A 19,991-nucleotide genomic window follows, 5' to 3' on the forward strand; every position below is an offset into this window, starting at 1 on the left:
TTTTTGCGTGTTTTCTCACTAGGTTGGCCCACTGCCTTTAAAAGGCGAAATGCTCCGGACTAAATTTGGTCATGCAGCGCTGCATGGTTCCCTGGAATGTCCTCGGGTTTCAGGCTCCTCTGATAGCACCATTCCCCGCCTCCCGCTGGGCTCCATTGGCTTCCCAGCACCCGAATCCCGGCTGGATCCTGTTATTGGCCAACCCTGGGACCGAGGGGTGTCCCCTCTAGATAGCTACTAGATCCCGGGCTGCAGGGATTGAGAGCTGCTGAGATTTAACACTTCAGCACCTGCTGCCGCTGGGGGAAGTGGTGCTGGAGCTTCGGCTTCTTTTTTTTTTCTCCTTCCTTGGGTACCACACACAACCGCAACCGTGTCTCGCCAGCGAGCCAAGATGTCCAAAGTGGCCAAATACCGGCGACAAGTTAGTGAAGATCCAGATATTGACAGTTTGTTGTCTACTCTGTCTCCAGAGGAGATGGAAGAGCTGGAAAAGGAGCTGGATGTGGTGGATCCAGATGGAAGCATCCCTCTGGAGCTCAGTCAGAAAAACCAAACAGAAAATTCCCCACCTGGCTCGCAAAACTGCGACACAGTGCTCAATCACTGCGAAAAGGAGACCAGGAAACTTATTCAGAGGGAACACTCGATAGACGTAAGTCACATCTCCCCACGCTTGAGCTCTTTCTGTAAGAAATGCCGGGGCATAGCTGTGAGCACACGCCCGCCGGGTTGGGGGACAAGAAGTTGCAGCCGAACCCCGAGAAAGGAGCGCTGTGCTGCTTGTGAGGAGGAGTAGCTGTCACGGAGGGGCCAGAGCAGCAAGGCAGGGAGCTGGGCCAGGCACTCCGGGAGGGAACAGGGTATTTCGTGAAATCCCGGTGTCGCTCGCAAAGCCAGAACCTGTGCTGGTGCCAGGGATTTTCTCCCTGCCTCTGCTTGAACATCCTTCAGCAGGGCTGGGAGCAGAGGTGGTGCTCCAGGAGGCAGCTGGAGGGGCCGGTGCAGCAACAGCAGTCCTGCGGGCTGCATTTCTTTTTCCTCCTGTTATTTTCCTTTGGAAACCTCCCAACTCTTGGTCCTTTCAGTTCTTCTTGTCCAAAAGCTGAAACAGTCTCTGGTTCTTGTGGAATAAAAAAAAGTTTACTGCTTTATGGAAATCACCCCAAGAAGCAGATTTTGCCCCAAGCTGTTTGTGTGTATTGTTCAGTTCAAATTCATTCTTTTATTTTGATTTGGGTACATTTATCTCCTCCTCTGCACCTGGCAAATCCTTTAATAGCTTTCTTTGAGCTAGAAAGCTTCATGCCAGTCCCTCTCCTTTCTTTGTGCCTTGCCTTAGTGGGAGCCAATCCCACTTCTCTGTAACATTTATTAACCTCTGCACTAAGAATATTTGGTATGTGCTCCATGTGTGGGAGGCCGGGAAGCATTTGGTTTCCCTAGTTTTCCACAGCAGGCTGAGCCAGAAAGTGAAAGAGGGAGACTCTTCAGCTATTTATCTGTGTAGTCATGGACAGATTTCATGTCCCAGGCTGGATTTGCATCTGCTGTGACGGGACAGGGCTGAGGAGTTATCAGCTGCATAAGCGGAGCAAAGGCTTATGTGGATACCCCTCTTAACGGACTGCTCTGGCTCTGATTCTGTATCTATTCCAGGTCACCCAGCAGTACCCTAGATCTTCCAGCTCAGTAATCAAGCTCTAATTAACCTGTGAGGACTTAGAAATAGCTCTTTCTGGATGTTAACAGAGTATATTATAGGAAGGTACTCTCCTGACCGGAGCCTGGGAGAAAACAGGGAGAAATGGATGAAAATTGCAACTATAGATAAATGAAGGTTTATTTCGGAGACCTGAACAAGGGATTAAATAGTTTTCCCCACCCCTTTGAAAGCTCTGGCTGTGCAGCCAGGGTGCTTTCCTTCGGCTGTGAGGACAAGGCACTCGCAGCCTTCACCTTCTATATGTGGCATTTGGCGTGGGCTGGGGGACCAAAAGCACCGTGCCCCTCGCCACGAGAGCGCTGGGCTTATTTTCCCACTGGTGGACTGGTGGAAAATTGCCTTGTGGTGGGGAACTGCAGGTGCTGCAGGACAAAACTGTCTGGGAAGGGAAATGCTGTTATGTGGGACCAGTTATCCCAGTGACATTGCAAGGGTTTGCACTGGTTTGCAGGTAATCCCGGCTTGCAGCCAGCACTGAGAGCTGGCACTGAAAAAGCGTTCGACATCACTAATGATGCTATTTTGTTTTTAGCCATGGGAAGATGAGGAGTTGACTGGGAAGTGGGATAGGGAAGTATTTGTGATCAGGAGGAAGAGAGGAAACGTGTGGTTTTTGGAAAAAGAGAGCTGGGAAACGGTCTGGTTAAACACTGCATTGTTTGGAAGATACCTGAGAGTGTGTGTGAGCTTGCTTCAACAGCAGCTTGGACTAGATGATCTCCAGACATCCCTTCCAACCCCGACCAGTCTGGGATTCTGTGTGTCTGTGTGCTGCGGGAGAGGACTCGGGATGGTGGCAAGGGATGACACGGGGAGGAGAGGTGACCCAGGAGAGGGTGTGCAGCCCTGGCTGGTGGGGAGGGCAGCGACGGGGGTCCTGAGAAAAGCACTGGTTGTGCTCTCCTTTGAGCTTCAGTAGCTCTGGGCCGTGGAAGACAAAGCAAGTTGGCTGCCAGTCAGATTTGTCAGTGAAACAGGCCCAGTTAGATTGCATTGCAGTAACTGGATATGGCAGAACTGACTTTCTTCTATTTCAGTCCCTGGAGGCCAAGAAAAAAATATCCTCTACCCCTTCCTCCTTGGCATTGTTAGGACCTGGGATTAGCACCTAGAAAATGCCAGTTCGCAGCGCTGGCAGGTCAGCCCATGCCGGTGGTGGAGCAGGACCTCTGCTCCACCATGGGGCACGAGGACAGGATGGGACAGGATCGTTGGGCCACAGAAGCATCGCAGAAACCAGCCCAGGCTCCATCCACCTGAGGCAGCCGCAAGGTTGTGTTTTGCTGCAGGGTAGAGTGAGAACATGGAGCCATCCAGAGCATCCCGGCTGGCTCTCGAGCTCTCACCCAGCTGCTCAGAGCTCTGAGGCTCCTGATGACAAATCCCTCTCTACTATCAATAGTTTTCATGTTGCGGCGGGCAGCGAAGCGCTTGTGCCTGCCAACCCCAGCGCTGGGGCTGCGCACCCGCAGGGGGTGGCATTCCTCCAGCCAAGTGCAGGCATCACCCCATCCATGTCCCCCCTGCCCCTCTCCCTTGTCGGCTCCCAGCGTTGTGCATCACAAGCCCACACGGCGCCTGGCATCCCCGACGAAACCCATCGAGCAAAACCTTTGCAAGCAAGAAGCGGACGTGTGAGCATGGGAGGGAAGCACAGGCATGAGAGCAGGGAAGGAATGGGAAGTCATTCCAGTGGGACTGGCCTTCGGAACATGTGGAAGATGCTATTCTGTGTCTGTGAAATCTCTTCAGTAGGGAGGGACGGGAGGTTAGCTTCTGGTCCTTGAACTACAGAGATTGCACCAAGGCACTGAGGATAGAAAATATTAAGGAGTTCCTAGCCCAGCTCCGTGGCGGTGCCTCGGGCTGTATCGTTATTGCTAATTGTGAAGCTGGGAGGTGACTGGGTCGCAGCCCCCGTGGGGCAACAGCCGCTCCAGCTCCCCGCAGCCTGCCGGGACCGGGGACCCAGCAGCGTCCACGCAGGGCTGGCAGCACGCTGGTCCAGGCTGCTGTGCTCCTGTCTCCCCATTATTTTTCCTCCTCCTTCCTGTTCTTCCATCCCTCCTTTGCCCCCTCTTTGTGCAGTGGTTGGTGGGATGTTGCCTGTTAGCTGAGGTGTGCAGGAAATTCTCCAAAGTACAAAATAAGGTATTTTAAAGGGAAAGGTTAAATTTCTGCCCATCTCAGAGTTCTTGCAGTCATTGTTCCGTTCTTCAACTGGCTCCAGGCAACTCCATTCCCTTCTAAATACTGGGAAGAGTGGGTATATTTAGAAATATTGTAACTACATAATAACACATCTTCTTAGTGATGAAAAGGGCAAACTTGGGTAACTAGGAACCAGTTTATAAACAGCCCAAAATAGACGTGAGCTTTGCCCTGACTTCTCCACGCTGTGGAGCCAAATTCACATCTTGGTGATGCATTAATTAATTAATCTTCATTTTGTATTGCTTGCGAGTGGAAGTAAACCCCAGTTCAACAGTGGGGCTTGGGACAGTGCCTCTCTGTGGATGCGCTCAAGACCTTCCTGTAGGTCCATGTATCACGGGAGCCAAAGTTAAACTAATATTCACAAGAAGATAAATGAAGGGATGATTTCTAATAGCTCATGACTCTTTACTTAGCAGGCAAAGACATAAGGAGAGAAAAATTCAGGTTAGAAACGTGCTGTAAAGTTGAAGTGGTGGCATTACCCAAAGGATGATTTACCTGGGGGCACAGCTGACTTGCTGTCACTTGAAATCTATGTATCGTGCCTGGGTTTTCTCTTTGGCAGAGGAAAAGCTGTCTGTGCCAGGGGGACGGGGTGTCTCTGTGGGGTGGGTTTCTCTGACAGCTGAGCTGTATGAGGAGATGGGTCTGGTGAGAGTCAGCCTGGCTTTGTCCAGTTCTTCCTCTGCTGTTGGTGACATCTTTAAAAAACATGTGTCTGTGCATATAGCACTGTGATGTACACCCTGGAGGTACCCCAATCTTTCCCACTGGCGTTGGGTCACTCCTAAACCCCCTTGGGGGTACCTTTGCTGGGGAGGACCTGGCTGAGAAGAGCTACCCCATGGAAGGGACCACCACTGCGTGTGAACCGTGTGTGCCGTGGGACCAGGTGGTTTGGCAGATGAGTGCTCCGTAGCAGCCGCTGTATTCACAGCAGGAAGTTTTCCTTTACAAAGCGTGCCACAAAATCCACCTGCTGCCGTTCTCGACTCTCCTTGGATTCCCACCTGGCCTCACCGCGGCCTTAGGTGGCTCCCAAAATACTGAGCAGTGGTGGCCAAGGCAGCCCCTCCCTGCACTGTTCTTCTGCACCACCATCTTCCCTGGGAATGGATGGAGCCTCCTTCCCTCAACTTCACCTGTAAGGAGAGGACACCTGGATGTCCCAGTCTCATCAGAGTCCCCAGTCCTGCCTCCCAACAGGGCTGCACTGACGCAGCCTCGAGCACGAATGACTGGGGAAATGCAGGGAAATTGCATACGGGGGCATTATCCTGCTGACCAAGGGGATTCATTCCAGGGCCGCAGAACTTCTTTTAGCAAGATGCTTGCACACGTGGTGGCTGCCTCCTTCCATGTAAGCCTAGGGGCCAGCTTCTTGAAGGAGAAGGCTCTGCACAGGAGACATTGGACGCCAGGGCAGATGTGCACAGCCAGGGCCAGCTCTGCACAGTGCAGGTCGTCCCTGTATTTTTGTCCCCTGAAGGTTGAACACCCTTCCCACAGGAAAAGTTGAGGGGGCTCAGTTTTCCCCTTCCTCTCAGGTGTCTCACTGCTGCTCCAGGTCCATGCATCCTTCTCCCTGCAGGCTGCTCTGCCTGGCGCAGAGCTCCTGGGGCTGTCTCTGTGTTGCCGGCACTCTTCGCTGTAGGCTCTTATACAGCTGACAGTGAGTGGTGGGACAGTGGTCCTCACAGCCGGGTTTTGATGCCGAGGGAAAAGCAGTGACCTGAGAGGGAGTTCACCTCATCCAAATGCAGCATATTTGAAGGGTGTCGGTGCCAGAGGGCAGCAGGTCCTATTGCCGTGGGTAAGGATGCCAAAACTCCTTGGAAAGGTCTTGTAAAAAGTCCTGCCTTGCTTTCTAGCTTACTGGGGTCTGTGGTGTAGGCTTGGCACTTGCTGCTGGGTGGTATTTAATCCAGCTACTGGTGGCTGTATGTAGAGGAAGGTACCATGAAAAGTGGAGATCCTTAATAGTAAGCCCTCTTCAACACTATGGAAAAGCAAGTTAGCATTTAGATTTCTTATTACTGCTCAAAGCTTGTCATCTTTTCATGAAAATATCTGGAGGAAAAACAAGCTCCACATTTAAATAGTTGGGACAGACTCAAGGGAAATTACAAACAAGGGAAAAGAAGTGGTTGTATCATTCTTTAAGCATCTTACCAGTCTGTGACTAACATGTATGTATTTAAACTCTGCTGTTCTGTTTATCAGCCAGTTCTGTCGAGATGCCAAGACTGTTCCTTCTCCCTTGGAAGAGTCTTCACCAGTTTCCAGCTCTTGCCTTTCTTTTAACCATGTCCTGGGCAGGTCTCTTGCAGGCTGGATGCCTCATCAGAACATGTTGTTGCTCTGCCCAGCTCCTGGCCTCCAAAAGAGGTGTAAGGGGTGGGTGACACTGGGGTACCCTTCCTCCTGGTGCTTCTTCAGCAGCTCCCAGCTCACGCTGGGGTAGGCAGGGGATGAAGGTGCAACCTGCCACCAACACACAGAATAGGAATGGAGCTGGCGGGTCGCTGGTCTTTGTGTCCAATCCCACGGATGATATCCATAGATATCCAGAACAGTCACTTATTTTGAAAGAAGCCAAAGGTATTAAATCGTTCCTATTTGGTCCTTAAAGGAAGCAACAGATGGTCTGCTTTGTGGCCTCTCCAGCCCGCTGCAGAGCAGCCCATCCAGGAGAGCCCTTTTATTTGTCACCTTCTGTTGTTCAGAAATGAAAACTGCCATTGTCTGTGCTCAGATGTTCTGTTCTTTATTTCTGAAAACATACCAAGCCTGTAATGAGAAAGGCAAGCACCAGAAGCGAGAGCTGTCAGCTAGCAGCAGACGATAAAACAGACCTGCAAGGCGAAAAGAGAAGCAGGAACAATTCCATGACAGAAAACTGAAGCATCTGCAATATAGAGAACGGCTGAAGCAAGTGAGGTGGCAACGCACCCAGGTTTGACCTGCACATCTGAACAAGTGGGGGGAGCAGGAACCTCGCGGCCAGATCGGAGTTTTTGTAATGCTGCTGGGAAATGGTGGCAGAGACCTTGTTCTGCTGTGACCGGGGCGAGTGGCAGCACAAAGCATTCCCAGCGTCCTCGTAGGTCACTCCAAAGGCACGCTCTCTGTCTGGGAGATGCACGGTCCATCTAAGGGCACAAGCAGGAAAAAAAGCTGAATTTCTAGTCAGTCTGAAAAAAACAGGAGTAAAAAGCTGAGTACTATATTTACATAAGCCACAACGGGGATGCATATAAATCCATGGAAATGCTTGGAGTGTTTAGCTTATATGGGCCGAGCTACCCGGGAGGTTTATTATCTGTTTATGTTGAGCTGATAAATAGATGTACAGAGGAGGAAAAGAGCTGGGGTCCTTTATGTATCGCTTTCTTTCGCAGTGTTATGATGTCATGTGCATGCTAAAATGGTCTTGGTGACTCAGCTCCCAGCAGGACGCTGGGATTAACCGGTCGTGTCACTCAAGCCCACCCTTTGCCGTGTGGGAATCGCAGCACGATGGAGCGAGAGGATCTCACCTCGCAGGGGAGGAGGTGTCAGGGCACTGGCTTTGAAGTCGTGGCGCGGAGAGCGGCAGCGGCGGTGGAGCAGCCACGCCATGAAGTGACGTGAGTCCTGCTCAGTCCTGTCCTCAGCCCAGAGTGCCATCCAGGGAAGGTTGAAAACAGACAGGAGCAAGAGCTGCAGAAATGCAACAGGAGAGGTGACAGCCCAGGGTCGCAGAAGTTCTGGTGCGTGCAGCCCACTGACACTGGGTTGAGTAGCCCAGGGCTGGGACAAGATATTTTGGTCAGGATCTATGCCAAGACCTGCCAGACACTACTGAGGGCTCCGAGCGGTCCTGCAGAAGGGACCATGGCAGAAGACAACCCTGCCCAGCATGGGAACCAGCCACGAGAGCCACCCACCGCAGGAGGGGAGCTGTGGTTTGCTTCCTTTCAGGGAAGATCTTCAGTTTTTAAGAACTAGAGATCGTGACTCCTGGCATGCCTTTCTCTCTCTGATTGAGTGCTGTGTTCTGGACTGCAGCTCCCATATGGGGTGGGAGCCTAAGGAGCCAGTGCTCCTGTTTCTCATAAGCTGTTTAAGGGTTTTGACCAGCAAACAGCTCTCTGGTTTTGGCAGGTAGGCACCTAGGGCTGGGGCTTATCTCACCTGCTTCAAAGACCTTGATTCAGCCTCCTGCACTGGGTACCTGCGGCCATTGGTGATGCCATGGGGTGGCTGTGGTGGTCCTGTGGGCTGGGTGATGGGACCCATGGGAGACCTGCACCTGCAGGGGGCCTGGAGATGTTTTCCCTGTAGTCCCAGGAGGCTGGGAGCCAGATCCCTCCTTCTCAATCATCCAGCCCCCGTGACACAGAGGACAGGACATAGGATTTAAGACTTGCTAGGGATGAACTGCAGTTCTGTTCCTAAAAATCCAAGGAATGCTCTTTGTGGGCTGCCGGCAGAAAGTGCACCAGGCAGAAATCCAGCCTTGAGGTGGCCGTGGTATGAACTGCTGATGTTCACTGCCCATTGCAACCTCTGCCGAAGAGGAGGTGATCAGGGGAAAGGTCTCGTCTTGGGAATATCCAGTTCAGCCATGGCAGCGCCAGGAGAAGGAGCTGGGAATACAACGGAAAGAGGAGAAAAACCCAGACTGCTAAAAACAGGTTTTGTTAGAGAAGCAAAAGTTTCCATTTGCAGAGTATCCAGTGGTTTTAAGGGCTTTCTGGAAAATGGCTGCATGTCGTTGTCGCTATTCTATTAAAGGAAACCCGGCTGAAATGTTTGTTGTCAGCCCTAATTCAGCAGTGAAGGCAAAGCAAGGCAAAAGTCAGGGCCAGAAGTTGTCCAGTCTCTGGAGAACAGCGCTGCATCTCAGGAGGAGGATGTTTTTAAAAACATTGGCCTGGGAAGTGCAAAGAGACAGTGATGTTTGGGGTCGGAAAGGTCTGAGCAGAAGGGAAGGGGAATAACTGAGTTCCTCGTTAAAATAACAGAGTGATAGCTGAGGCAGGGCAGGGCAAGGAGCTGTTTACTTCGCCCTGGGCTTTAGCACATAGAGCATGGCCAGGGGGTCATGCTAGGTCTGCGTCCAACCCAGTGCTGGAAGCCAAGGTCCTTTCACCCTTGCTTCATGCCAAAAGAATCCAAATGTGCCAAGAGAGAAACTCTTCGCTGCCTGGGAATGGCCCTACCAGGGAGCCCACGGGGGCCAGAGCTCTGCGGGGCGTGCGGGGGTGCAGGCAGGCTGCCTCGTGACGCTGGCCCGTGGCGTTTGCTCATAGCCAAGGACCAGGAGGGTTGTCCTGGCACTGCTGCAGGTAGAGCAATGCCAGATCCTCTTGTGAGTGGGTGGGTGTCACATAGACCTGGACTTGGCTGTCCTGGGCAAGCAGGGTCAGCAGAAGCCTCGTGGTCCCGCTTCCTCTGGTGGTCTCTGGCAACCCAGGTTTAGTGGCGCCCAGGGCTCGGCCAAGGACACAGCATTTTTTTCCAGGAATGTCCTTGGCTCTGACTTGTCCCTGAGTTACTCAAAACAGGATGAGGAATGGAGGAAAGGAGTAGCTTGGCCAGCTTGTTGTGGTTTAGCTTGGCTCCAGCAGCTCTCTCACATGCCTAGAGCGTAATGGCAACAGGTACCCAAATACCCAGGAAGGGCAAGTGCAGAGCCACCTGCCTTTGCCCGCTGGCCACCTCAGTGGACTCCTCTGTGCAGTGGGACAGTCCCAGGGGACATCCTTGTTCCCTGGGAGCTCTCACATGGCTTGTGCCCAGCCTCCTCAGCTCCCTTCACCCACGGTCACACTGAGGGGTGGTGGGATGCTGGTGCCTCACTCAATTTCGAGCTGGGCTTTGGACGCAGGGGACAGTGGGTCCTCTGCATCTTTCTTTCTAGCCTCTGCATCTAAGTAGGTGCCTTCAGAAGATGATGCAGATGCTCAGGCTTAGAGCTGTGGGTTCAACAGAGTCTCTGGTGGCTCTGGAAACCTTTGTAGGACTCAGTAGCATGTGTAGGACAGACTGAAACCCCTCAGGTAGTGATACCAGGTTGGCTTGTTAGTTATGGATCCATAATTATGCCTAAACCCCCTACTTGAAATAACCAAACCCAGCTTCCTTCCCTTGCCAGTCTGGTCTGGGAGCCCCCAGCTGACCAACAGCTTTTGGTGAGCTGTCTGTCTGTCTCTCAGAGTCCCCCCTCATCCCTGGGGCTTCCCCACTTCCCTGCTCTCCCACCTCCAAAAGCCCCTCCATCACTGGGACCGATGGAGCTTTGCTGGTGGGTACCTGTTGCCTAAGCAGTGCCCTGCCAAGAGATGAACTGGAAAATGTCCTGTTGGCTGCAAGAGGACCTCATTATTCCAGCAGAGTCTGGAAGAATGGGTCAGTCTCTTGGCCTGGACTTTATCCCCCAACGCTACAGCTCTGGAGGGATTCTGGTTGCTTTGCAAGGAGCACGGCTCTGGGTGGAGAGTCTCTGTTGGTGGCAAAAGCCACATGCCAGGCAGCCAGCACACCGAAACTGCTCTGCTGGTGGAGCTGCTGGGGTGGAGGGAGGCAGCGAGTCTCAAGGAGAAGACTCGCGGGCTCCGGTGGGCTCCAATGCACATGCAGAAGTTACTCCATGTGACTGAAATCATTCCAGGATTAATTAAGTTGAGCTGGTCCAGTTGTCCTTCCACAGACATCTGCATCTTGGTTTAGGAGGGCTGTACACTGGTGCAGGGCAGTTTGGTTACAAGCAGTGGTAACCCCTTGGTGCTTGCAAGAGTGTAGGCGCAAGCAGCGGACACGCAGCTCCGACTCGGCTAAATAGGCTCCGTGTCCCCGTGTGGGCGGTTTCTGAAGGGGCTGACGCTTGCCTCTTGCTTTGCTCCATGTTTTCTCCTTATACCCCTCAAGAACAGATGGCCCCATAGCTGCACGCAGGCGAGGACCGTGCCCCTCTGCTTGGGGGTGCATGAAGCCTGTGTCCCCATGGCCACCTACAGCGAGCAGCACCTGGAGCCATTGGCCATGGCGGAGCTAACCCTGGATTTTCCAGTGGTGGTGATTGTTGGGATGGGCCTGATCCTGGGTCAGGAATTCCCTTTTGTGCCTTTGATGCTCTTGTATCAGCTGGGGGGTGATGTCTCACAGCTGGCTTCCAGAGGCCACCAGAGCTGCAGGTGACATTAGAGACCTCTGCCAAGCCTGCAGGTTGAGGTCACTGTTTCTGGAGCCATTTTAACCTGAACTGCAGGTGCAGGTCTGGCCCTGAGATCTTTTGCTGGCGGTCCCTTTTCCTCCTGGGGTGCACATGCCACATGCCCCTAGCAGTGGCCCTCACGGAGGAGCTGTCCTGGGCTCTCCTGGCTTCCCCCTTTCATCCAAGCCCTCCTCAAACCCAGGTGGGGCATGGCTCCCTAGAGCCAACATGGAGCTGCTCTTGGCAGCATGTGCTCCCCAAGGCTTCCATCCTTACATCTTGTTCTTTAGCTGAGCTGAGCACGTGGCCGGCGTGGTGGGGCAGCGTGTTCAGCCTGGTAATGTGGGCCATGAGGGACTCTTCCCAGGACGCGCCTCTGGAAATAACTGCAGGCTGGTGAAGTCTGGCCCCTTCCAAAGACAAAATATTTCTTCTACAAGTGCATTTCCCTATGTCCCCTCCGCCAGGGACTGTTGTAACAGCAGCAGCCAGGCTACGAAGTACCCCTTCCCTCCAGCTCGGGCACAGGTTCAGTGGGTCCCTGGATAGCCCATCCTTTCCTCTCCTCTCCAGCATGTTCCCCTTTTGCTGTGAAGCCTGCTTGTGGGCACAGCGGGGTGACCAGCTCTCATTCACCATCAGCCAGATCGATACCTACCACCCAAGCAGCAATTTTCTACCCTAAAACGAGCCATGGGGCTTTCAGGGCAGGAGCCGAGGACCTCGCTCCACCGTCACATCCCCACCACCAGCAGCAGAGCTCGGCAGCCCCTCCGCTCCCACCCATGCCCGGCCTGGGCGGCTGCTCCATCCCCATCCCCATCCCTTCCTCAGCGCCCGGAGCAGTGCTGTGAGCACTCGGATTCCAGGCAAGAAATTCCCGTCTCCTTTGCCTTTTAAGGAAACATCTGAGTGGGTTTGAGGGTTACAAATGCTAACGAGCAATGGCAATGCTCATTTTAGTCTATTTAGAGGAAACGGGAAGGCATTTCAGTTCATCAAAACACTGGTGATTAATCAGCCAAGTACCAGGCTGTTTTCATTAGGCTTATTTTTAAAGATCTGACACGCTGTGTAAAAATATTCCCCTAATAATTGTGCTCACAGCAGAGGGAACGGCACAGGAGGGGGGTGCGGTGGCACTGGTTTCTAGGTATCCAAGGTAAATATGTCATCGTGGCAGAGAGGAGCGAGCAGGCAGGACTCAGGATGGCGATGGAGGGGTGCAGGGCTGGCGCTGGCCCTGCAGATGGAGGCAGCCTGGCTGGTGGCCTGGGCTGCAGGAGAAGGTGCGCTGGCGGCTGCGGGCTCAGCCAGGGTTTCAGGACCAGGGGAGGGATACATCTGTCCTCTTCTGCATCACCCTGCCATGCAGCTCGCCTGCCGAGCTCCGAGAGCTGGAGCAACGCGCTGTATTTCCAGCTCAGAGGGGAGGACTTGTGCACTGTCTCCAGTGAGCAGAGCTTGGGCTGGTGTCACCACCCAGGGCTGGCACCCGCAGTGGAGCTGGAGTGGTGGGACACACCGAGAGCCGGGGGGTGGGTGCACAGGCAGGAGGGGACGAAGGCACGTGGCCACATGGCCTTGGGCAGAGGGGGACAGGGGGAGGCAGCAGCTCTCATCCCACACACACATCTTGCCCAGCCTCCCGCCAGGGCAGACATGGCTCTTCCTTCACCGAGATGCTTCAGGAAGTCACTGAGCACCCTTGCACCATCCCAGCCCTGGGAACAGGGCATGTCCTGGGGAGAAGGGCCACCAGCCCAGGGCCAGAGGAGGTGGCATCACTCGATACCCGCAGCCCCCGGGGCAGGGTGATGCTGGCACTGGGGCACCTCTGGGAGCCCCATCCCTGGTCCTTGGGGTTTGCAGCAGCGCGGGGCCATGTGAACACAGGGACAGGCTCTGTACGGCTCTGGTATGTTCCTTTCTGTCGCCTGTTTAGGTCTGCACAGGGGAGCCAAGAAATCTCTTAACTAAATAAACAGCTCTCTCGACCCAGATGGCATCTGTTTATACACCAGGTACAAACAGTCCCCATGGCTGCCCCGCTCGCAGCCAGGCCAGTTCTTTCCACAAAAAAGCAGTCCCCGAGGGCCAGCAGTGCCGCGCACTGGGAGGGCAGAGCCGCACTCTGCCCCAGCACAGACACCCATCGCAAGCAGGGCATCGTCTGGAGGAGGCGGCCAGCCCTGGCTGCAGACGAGGGTGTCTGGACTCTCATGTGGGGGTTCAAGGCACTGAGTGAAGCCACAGTGCTCTCCTAGCCCTGAGAGGGTCCAGGGAGCTTGTAAAGGCATCACACCTGCAGCTCCCAGAGGCATCTTTCTTCCTCCTGAAGTCCTAAAGTCCCCCCAGCAAAGATGACATCCACTCTGCCACCCCTGTGCCTTGGTGCTTCTTCCTCCTCCTGCAGCCAGCATCGCTGTCAGGTCACCAGCATCACTGTTCGGTCGCCAGCATCGCTGTGGTCAAGCCGAGGATGGCCAGATGAATTGCGCAGCTGTAGCTCTGAGCCTGTGCTAACCGCGGCTCTGCAGCTGGGCTCCCAGCATCTCAGAACATCACCCTCTGCTCACCTCCACACAGAACCCCCCCGGCGCCGGCCAGCACACCGAGCTGAGCCATGCTGCCAAAGCCAGGCTGCCAGGAAGAGCCAGGCTCGCTGCAAGGGGCAGGAGCCACGTGCTCCCCGGCTGCTGAGTGGGGAGAAGGAGGTTTAAACTGCCAAACCCTGATGTGGACGTTACAGTGGGACCCTCCTCTGTACAGCAGCTTCGGTCCCAGTGTCAGGGGTTCATCCATCTTCAGTTGTCTGTCCGTAGTTGGGAGTGAAGGTGTCTCACATCTGATGTTCGGGGCTATGAACCCTGCTCCAGTGCCCTGCTCTTACCGCACTACCCTGACAGCCCTGGTCCCGCGCCCGCATGGCTGCAGGCACAGAAGGAAGTGAGCGCGGTGCCGTAAGAAAACCCACAGGCTGGAAGGCTGCGTGCACTGAGCTGGGATCAAAGGCTTTGGCTGCCGAAGCAGAACATGTCATAATGATGCTGATGGGAGACTCCTCGCAGCCCTGTCAGCCATGGGTGAAGGCTGCAGTGAGGCATTTTCTGTGCCCTGGAGCTGCCGGCTCGGGCTGTGGTCAGCAGCAGTGCACGGGACAGGCTGTGCCAAGAGCCAGGTTCAGGTGCTTGGCAAATGTACCAAAAATTACATGAGAAAGGGCTTCGACTGCAAGAAACAAATGATCAAATGGCCCTAAAGCACAAAGGAAAAGAAGAAAATCTTTTGCTGCCGGAGGTAGCTCCATCAAGCCTTGGGGTTGCATCCGTCTGTGCAGGGAGGGCGTAGCTGCTGCCTGAAGGTCAGTGTTGCAGAGCCAGAAGCCAGACTAAGCTCCTCCGGTGTACCAAAATCTGGTGAATGCAACAGTGACATCATGATAAGCATAAAAGCAAAGGCAAAAATCACTTTTGGAGGGTGAATATACAGGAATCAGTCAAAGCAAAAGCACTGATGCTTGCCAGACCACTAGGGAGTGAGCAGGCATCCTGGCTGGATCAGAGAGAGAAGAAACACAAGAAGTCCAGGGCACCGCTGCACGGCTTCTTGGCACAGAGATGGGAAGACCCCAGAGGCAGGGGAAGGGGCTGCCAGCTGCAGTGACACTGCTTCACCCATCACATGCAGCAAAATCTGCATCCTTCCCCCAGACCACCCCGGTTAAGCTCTTCCCTCTGATGAAACCTTTGGACACTGGAAGAAGACGGGCTGGGAAGACATACAAAGCAATAAACTGCGTCCCCATTGCCTTGGTTTTCTGCAGGGAGATCAAAAATGCAAACACCTGGTCAAAGGAGGCCAGCTTCAGAGAGCCCAGGGTGTGACGGCTGTGTCACCTGTGTCACCAGCTGTGGACATTCCCCTGCTTGCACACGCGTCCAGGCCGGCATGGGAAGCGTGTTGGGCTCTGGAGTGGGCAAAGCTGCAGAGCATCCAGCTAGAAACCGTTTAGGAAAGCTGGGAAAGCACCTGGGATTCACAGAGGTACAGGCAGCAGATCATCCCTCGTTAAAAAGGTGATTAGAAAGAGGATAACTCATAGGAGGTATGAATAGGAAAGGGTCAGACAGAGCCGTCTGCTAAGGGAGGTGCACCCTGTGGATTGTTAGGCTCTCTGGCTCGCTGGGGATGGAGGAGGGCATCCCGCAGACCTCTGGAGCCCTTTGGGAAGGGACTGGAGGCAGAAGGAGAGCAAAGGTGCCCTGAGGACCTGCAGGGGACCTCATCACACCTGGGTGCTGCAGGCTCTGCCTGCATTCGGGGCACTTGGATGCTAAACCCAGGACCTCGGCTGGGTTAAACCTTCCTTTTCCGAAGTCCAGCATCGAGATTTAACCCCAGCCGGCAGCTAAGCACCGCGCAGCCGCTCGCTCGCTCCCCCCTGAGTGGTGTGGGGAGGGGAATCAGGAAAAAGGCAAAACTCGTGGGTCGAGAAGAACGATTTAACAATTGAAATAAAATACTAATAGTAACAAAAAGGAGAGAGAAAGAGAGAGGAATAAAACCTGAAGGAAAAAACAAAAAAAGCCCAAGTGATGCATGATGCAGTTGGTCACCCCCACCGAGCGATGCCCAGCCAGTCCCCCAGCGGCCATTGGTGGCCCCCAGCCAACTCCCCCCAGTTTATATACTGGGTGTGATACCCACGGTGTGGAATATCCCTTTGGCGAGTTTGGGGCAGGTGTCCCGGCTCTGCTCCTGGCTCCTTGTGCCCCGCTCACTGGCAGAGCAGGGGGAGCTGGAAAGTCCTGGATTTAGATGATTTAGAGTAAGCACAACTTAGCAACAAGTAAACCACCAGTGTGGTACCAAGGTTATGCTCACACCAAACCCCAAGCACAGCCCTGCACCAGCTACTGAGAAGAAAATTAACCGTATCCCAGCTGAAACCAGGATACCAGCCGCAGGCTGCAGGGTGTGAGCGTGAGGTGGTGGGTCACTCCGCTGGGATGGAGGAGACAGGCCCATACCCAGGGCTGAACCATCACCACTTGGAGCAGGTCACTCACCTCCCTGACGGGTCCTGGCCACCAGCCTGTCCCCTGCCACAGCAGAGCCGCGGTGCTGGCTGTCCTCGTGCTCCCCCACAGCATCTCCCTGCCACCTTCCAGGGACCCCGCATGATGCCCTCACAATGTTCTGCTGTAAATTCCTGGTTTCGGGCAGCTCAAAGGCATAGTCTAAGACGCTCCTGAGGCAGGACTGTCCTGCACCATCCTGTGCCCCCTCCCCGGCTGCGGCACTCTCCCCCGGTGCCCTGCGGTGGCTCCCCCATGACAAAGGTGCGGAGCTGGTGATGGTGAAACTGGGGTGGTGAGTCTGGAAGCTGGAGGCATCTGTCTCTGTAACGCCTTGGTGTTTTTCTCTCGTTAGGAAAGCAGATCAAGTGAGAAGAATAAGGGAGCCCAGAATGAAGAAGAAAAGGGAAAGGAAGCCCCTTCCAAAGACCTGGCCCCGAAACGGGATACGAAGGTGGGAAAAGACTCTAAAAAAGAAGAAAACGTTCCAAAAACAGACCTGAAAATTAAAGCTGAGTCTGAGGCTAAGACCAAAGAGGACAAGGCTATCAACGATAAAGTCAAGGCCATGGAGAAAAAGCTGATGGGGAAGGACAAAAAGGAGGAAGAAAAGGGTTCAGTGTTGAAGAAAGACACCGGGAAGGACAAAAAGGAGGATGAGAAGGGCTCAGCATTAAAGAAGGATGCAGGGAAGGATAAAAAGGAGGACGAGAAGAGCTCAGCATTAAAGAAGGATGCAGGGAAGGATAAAAAGGAGGATGAGAAGGGTTCAGTATTAAAGAAGGATACAGGGAAGGATAAAAAGGAGGATGAGAAGGGTTCAGTATTAAAGAAGGATACAGGGAAGGATAAAAAGGAGGACGAGAAGGGCTCGGCACTAAAGAAGGATGCAGGGAAGCATAAAAAGGAGGACGAGAAGGGTTCAGTATTAAAGAAGGATGCAGGGAAGGACAAAAAGGAAGAAGAAAAGGGTTCAGCGTTGAAGAAGGGCACAGGGAAGGATAAAAAGGAAGATGAGAAGAGTCTGGGCTCAAAGAAACAGGCAGAAGACACAGGAGAAGATAAGAAAGAAAAAGACAAAAAAGAAGAGGACAAAGGTTCAGCTTTGAAAAAATCAAAGTCAGATGAGAAGGAGAAATCCCAGCCAGAGGCAGAAAAGGCAGCAGAGGAGAAACAGGAGGCCAAGACAGCAGCCAAGAGCAGCCCCTCCAAGCCTGCCACCAGCAGCTCCTCGGATCAGGCCAAGGATGATGAAGCCTCCAGCATTTTTGATGAGCTCATCGAGAAGGTGAAGAACAACGATGCCGAGGTCACCGAAGTGAACGTGAACAACTCAGACTGCATCAACAACGAGACCCTGGTGCGCTTCACTGAGGCCCTAGAGTTCAACACCGTGGTCAAGCTGTTCGCCTTGGCCAACACCCGTGCTGATGACCACGTGGCCTTCGCCATCGCCATCATGCTGAAGTCCAACAAGGTGCTGACAAGCATCAACCTGGACTCCAACCACATCACGGGCAAGGGCATCCTGGCCATTTTCCGGGCACTGCTGCAGAACAACACGCTGACGGAGCTGCGTTTCCACAACCAGCGGCACATCTGTGGGGGCAAGACAGAGATGGAGATCGCCAAGCTCCTGAAGGAGAACACCACGCTCCTGAAGCTGGGTTACCACTTTGAGCTGGCTGGACCACGCATGACGGTCACCAACCTGCTGAGCCGAAACATGGACAAACAGAGGCAGAAACGCCTCCAGGAGCAGAAACTGGCACAGGAGCGTGGGGAGAAGAAAGATCTCCTGGAGGTGCCCAAGCCCGGAGCCCTGCCAAAGGGGTCTCCCAAGCCATCCCCACAGCCGTCCCCCAAGGCTTCCCCCAAAAGCTCACCCAAGAAAGGGGGGGCGCCTGCTGCGCCACCCCCACCTCCTCCTCCGCTCGCCCCACCACTGATCAATGAGAGCCTGAGGAACTCGCTCTCGCCGGCCACGCAGAGGAAGTTGGGAGACCGGGCACTGCCGGCCCAGGAGAAGAACTCACGGGACCAGCTCCTGGCGGCCATCCGCTCCAGCAACCTCAAACAGCTCAGGAAGGCAAGTGTGGGGCCACGGTGGGGTCTGCCCGTGGGGCGAGTCTGTGGGCTGAGCCCTGAGGTCACATCTGCTGTCACTTGGGCTTGTCCTGCTCCGGTGCAGGGTATGGAACGGTCCCAACCCCCGCACAGAGCACGTGGCAGGGGCAGATCCATCCCTTTGCTGGGCACACGGGGCAGGCAGATCCATCCTTTTGCACCGTCCCTCGCAGAGCAGATGGGGCTGGCAGATCCGTCCCTTGGCAGAGAGCACGGACGGGGCAGCCCCATCCCTTGGCAGAGCCCCTGGGGTGGGCAGATCCAGCGGGCAGGTTTGGCTCCAGGGTTTGGGACACGAGGGTGAAGCCAGCGTTAACATACACCCCCGGGGGATGGAAATCCAGGACCTCCCCTGGCAGAAACCAGTGTCCACGCTGGCAGCAGGTCCTCAAGGGGAGCAGCTCACTGAGCTCTCGCTGCCACGCTGGCAGCACCCTGGGGTTGCGGGGTAGCCAGGGTGGCCGGGGGGCTGCGACTGCAGCACCGGTCCCAGGATGATGCCTTGAAACATCTCACTCACCCCAGTTTGTGTCCCTGGCCGGGCTGCCCCTCAGCCTGAGTGTGGGGACAGCCAGCCTGGCCAAGGGGGAGATGTCCCCAGGTGCCCAGCACCCCACACAGCCACAGCACAAGGGTCCCACTCCACCACGGCGGGTCTGCACCGGGTCCCCCGCGCCACCCCAGCGTCCCCTTTCCTCGCTCCCAGCTCCCCCCAGTAACGGGGTGTCTTCTCTGGCAGGTGGAGGTACCGAAGTTGCTGCAGTAGGAGCGGGACAGCTTTGCCCCCGCAGCGTGGCGGACCCCGGGCCACTTGCCTTTCTCGTGACTGTCTCCACGCCAAGCCCCGTGGGACCCCGCAGTGACACCGCCGAGGAGCGGGGGTCTCTCTGGGACAGAGGAAGGGCCGGCCCGAGGAGGGCCAGCGCAGCCGCCCCGTGCAGCGCCGGAGGAAGACATTGTATTTATTGTGTTGACAGTTGTGGAGCCCCCCGAGCTCTTTCTGTCGCCAGCACCGTGCCCCGCTCTGCCTGGTGAGACTGGGGGCAGAGGAGGGGGCTGCAGAGCGGGGGGCTTGGCCAAAGGGGCTTGGTGCCCTCCAACCCCACTCGCCTGCAGGGTCTGTCTCCCCCCTGGGGGCTCCAACCGGTGGGCTGGGGGTGCCGGCTCGCGGGGTGCCGGCTCAATGGAACCGGGGGCTCAGGGAAGGGGGCAGAGCGGGGATGGGGGCAGTGGGAGGACAGAGCGGGAGGTCAGCCCGGGCTGGTGCAGGGGGCTCAGGGCATGGCGTGGGGGGCTCGGTTCGAGGGTTTTGCTCCCTCTTGACCCCACACCCGAGTGGCTCCACCTGCCCCACATCCCCCCTGCAGTGTGGGGCTCGCCCAGCTGGTGCTCCGGGGGGAACCAGAGCCGGTGACACCAGCAGCCCCCTGGGGGCACAGGGTGGGCAGGCACACTGTATGCCCCGGGACCCCCGGGGGAGGGTGGCAGCCGGGGGGCCAGCGGGTTGGGCCCCGCAGTGCCCCCGACCCCCACCCCGCGCCCCCCCGGAGCCCCTTTGCAATGTGTAGCGCTGTGCCCACTGCATCAGCAATAAAGCTCACCCAACGCTTCCCCGGTGCTGCGCCCTGGACCCCTGCCT

General features: G+C 55.3%; 1 protein-coding gene across 1 annotated transcript; it reads left to right on the plus strand.

Moving 5' to 3' along the window:
* Positions 1-148: 148 nt before the first annotated feature.
* On the plus strand, positions 149-19,968 carry LMOD1 (leiomodin 1). The gene is made up of 3 exons (XM_027789872.2): positions 149-655; positions 16,581-18,314; positions 19,092-19,968. The coding sequence occupies exons 1-3, from the start codon at positions 395-397 to the stop codon at positions 19,116-19,118; spliced, it is 2,022 nt and encodes a 673-aa protein (XP_027645673.2). The 5' UTR covers positions 149-394; the 3' UTR covers positions 19,119-19,968.
* The last annotated feature ends 23 nt before the right edge of the window (positions 19,969-19,991 follow it).

The sequence above is a fragment of the Falco peregrinus genome, chromosome 16 (genome assembly GCF_023634155.1).
Source record: "Falco peregrinus isolate bFalPer1 chromosome 16, bFalPer1.pri, whole genome shotgun sequence".
Classification (NCBI taxonomy): Eukaryota; Metazoa; Chordata; class Aves; order Falconiformes; family Falconidae; genus Falco; species Falco peregrinus.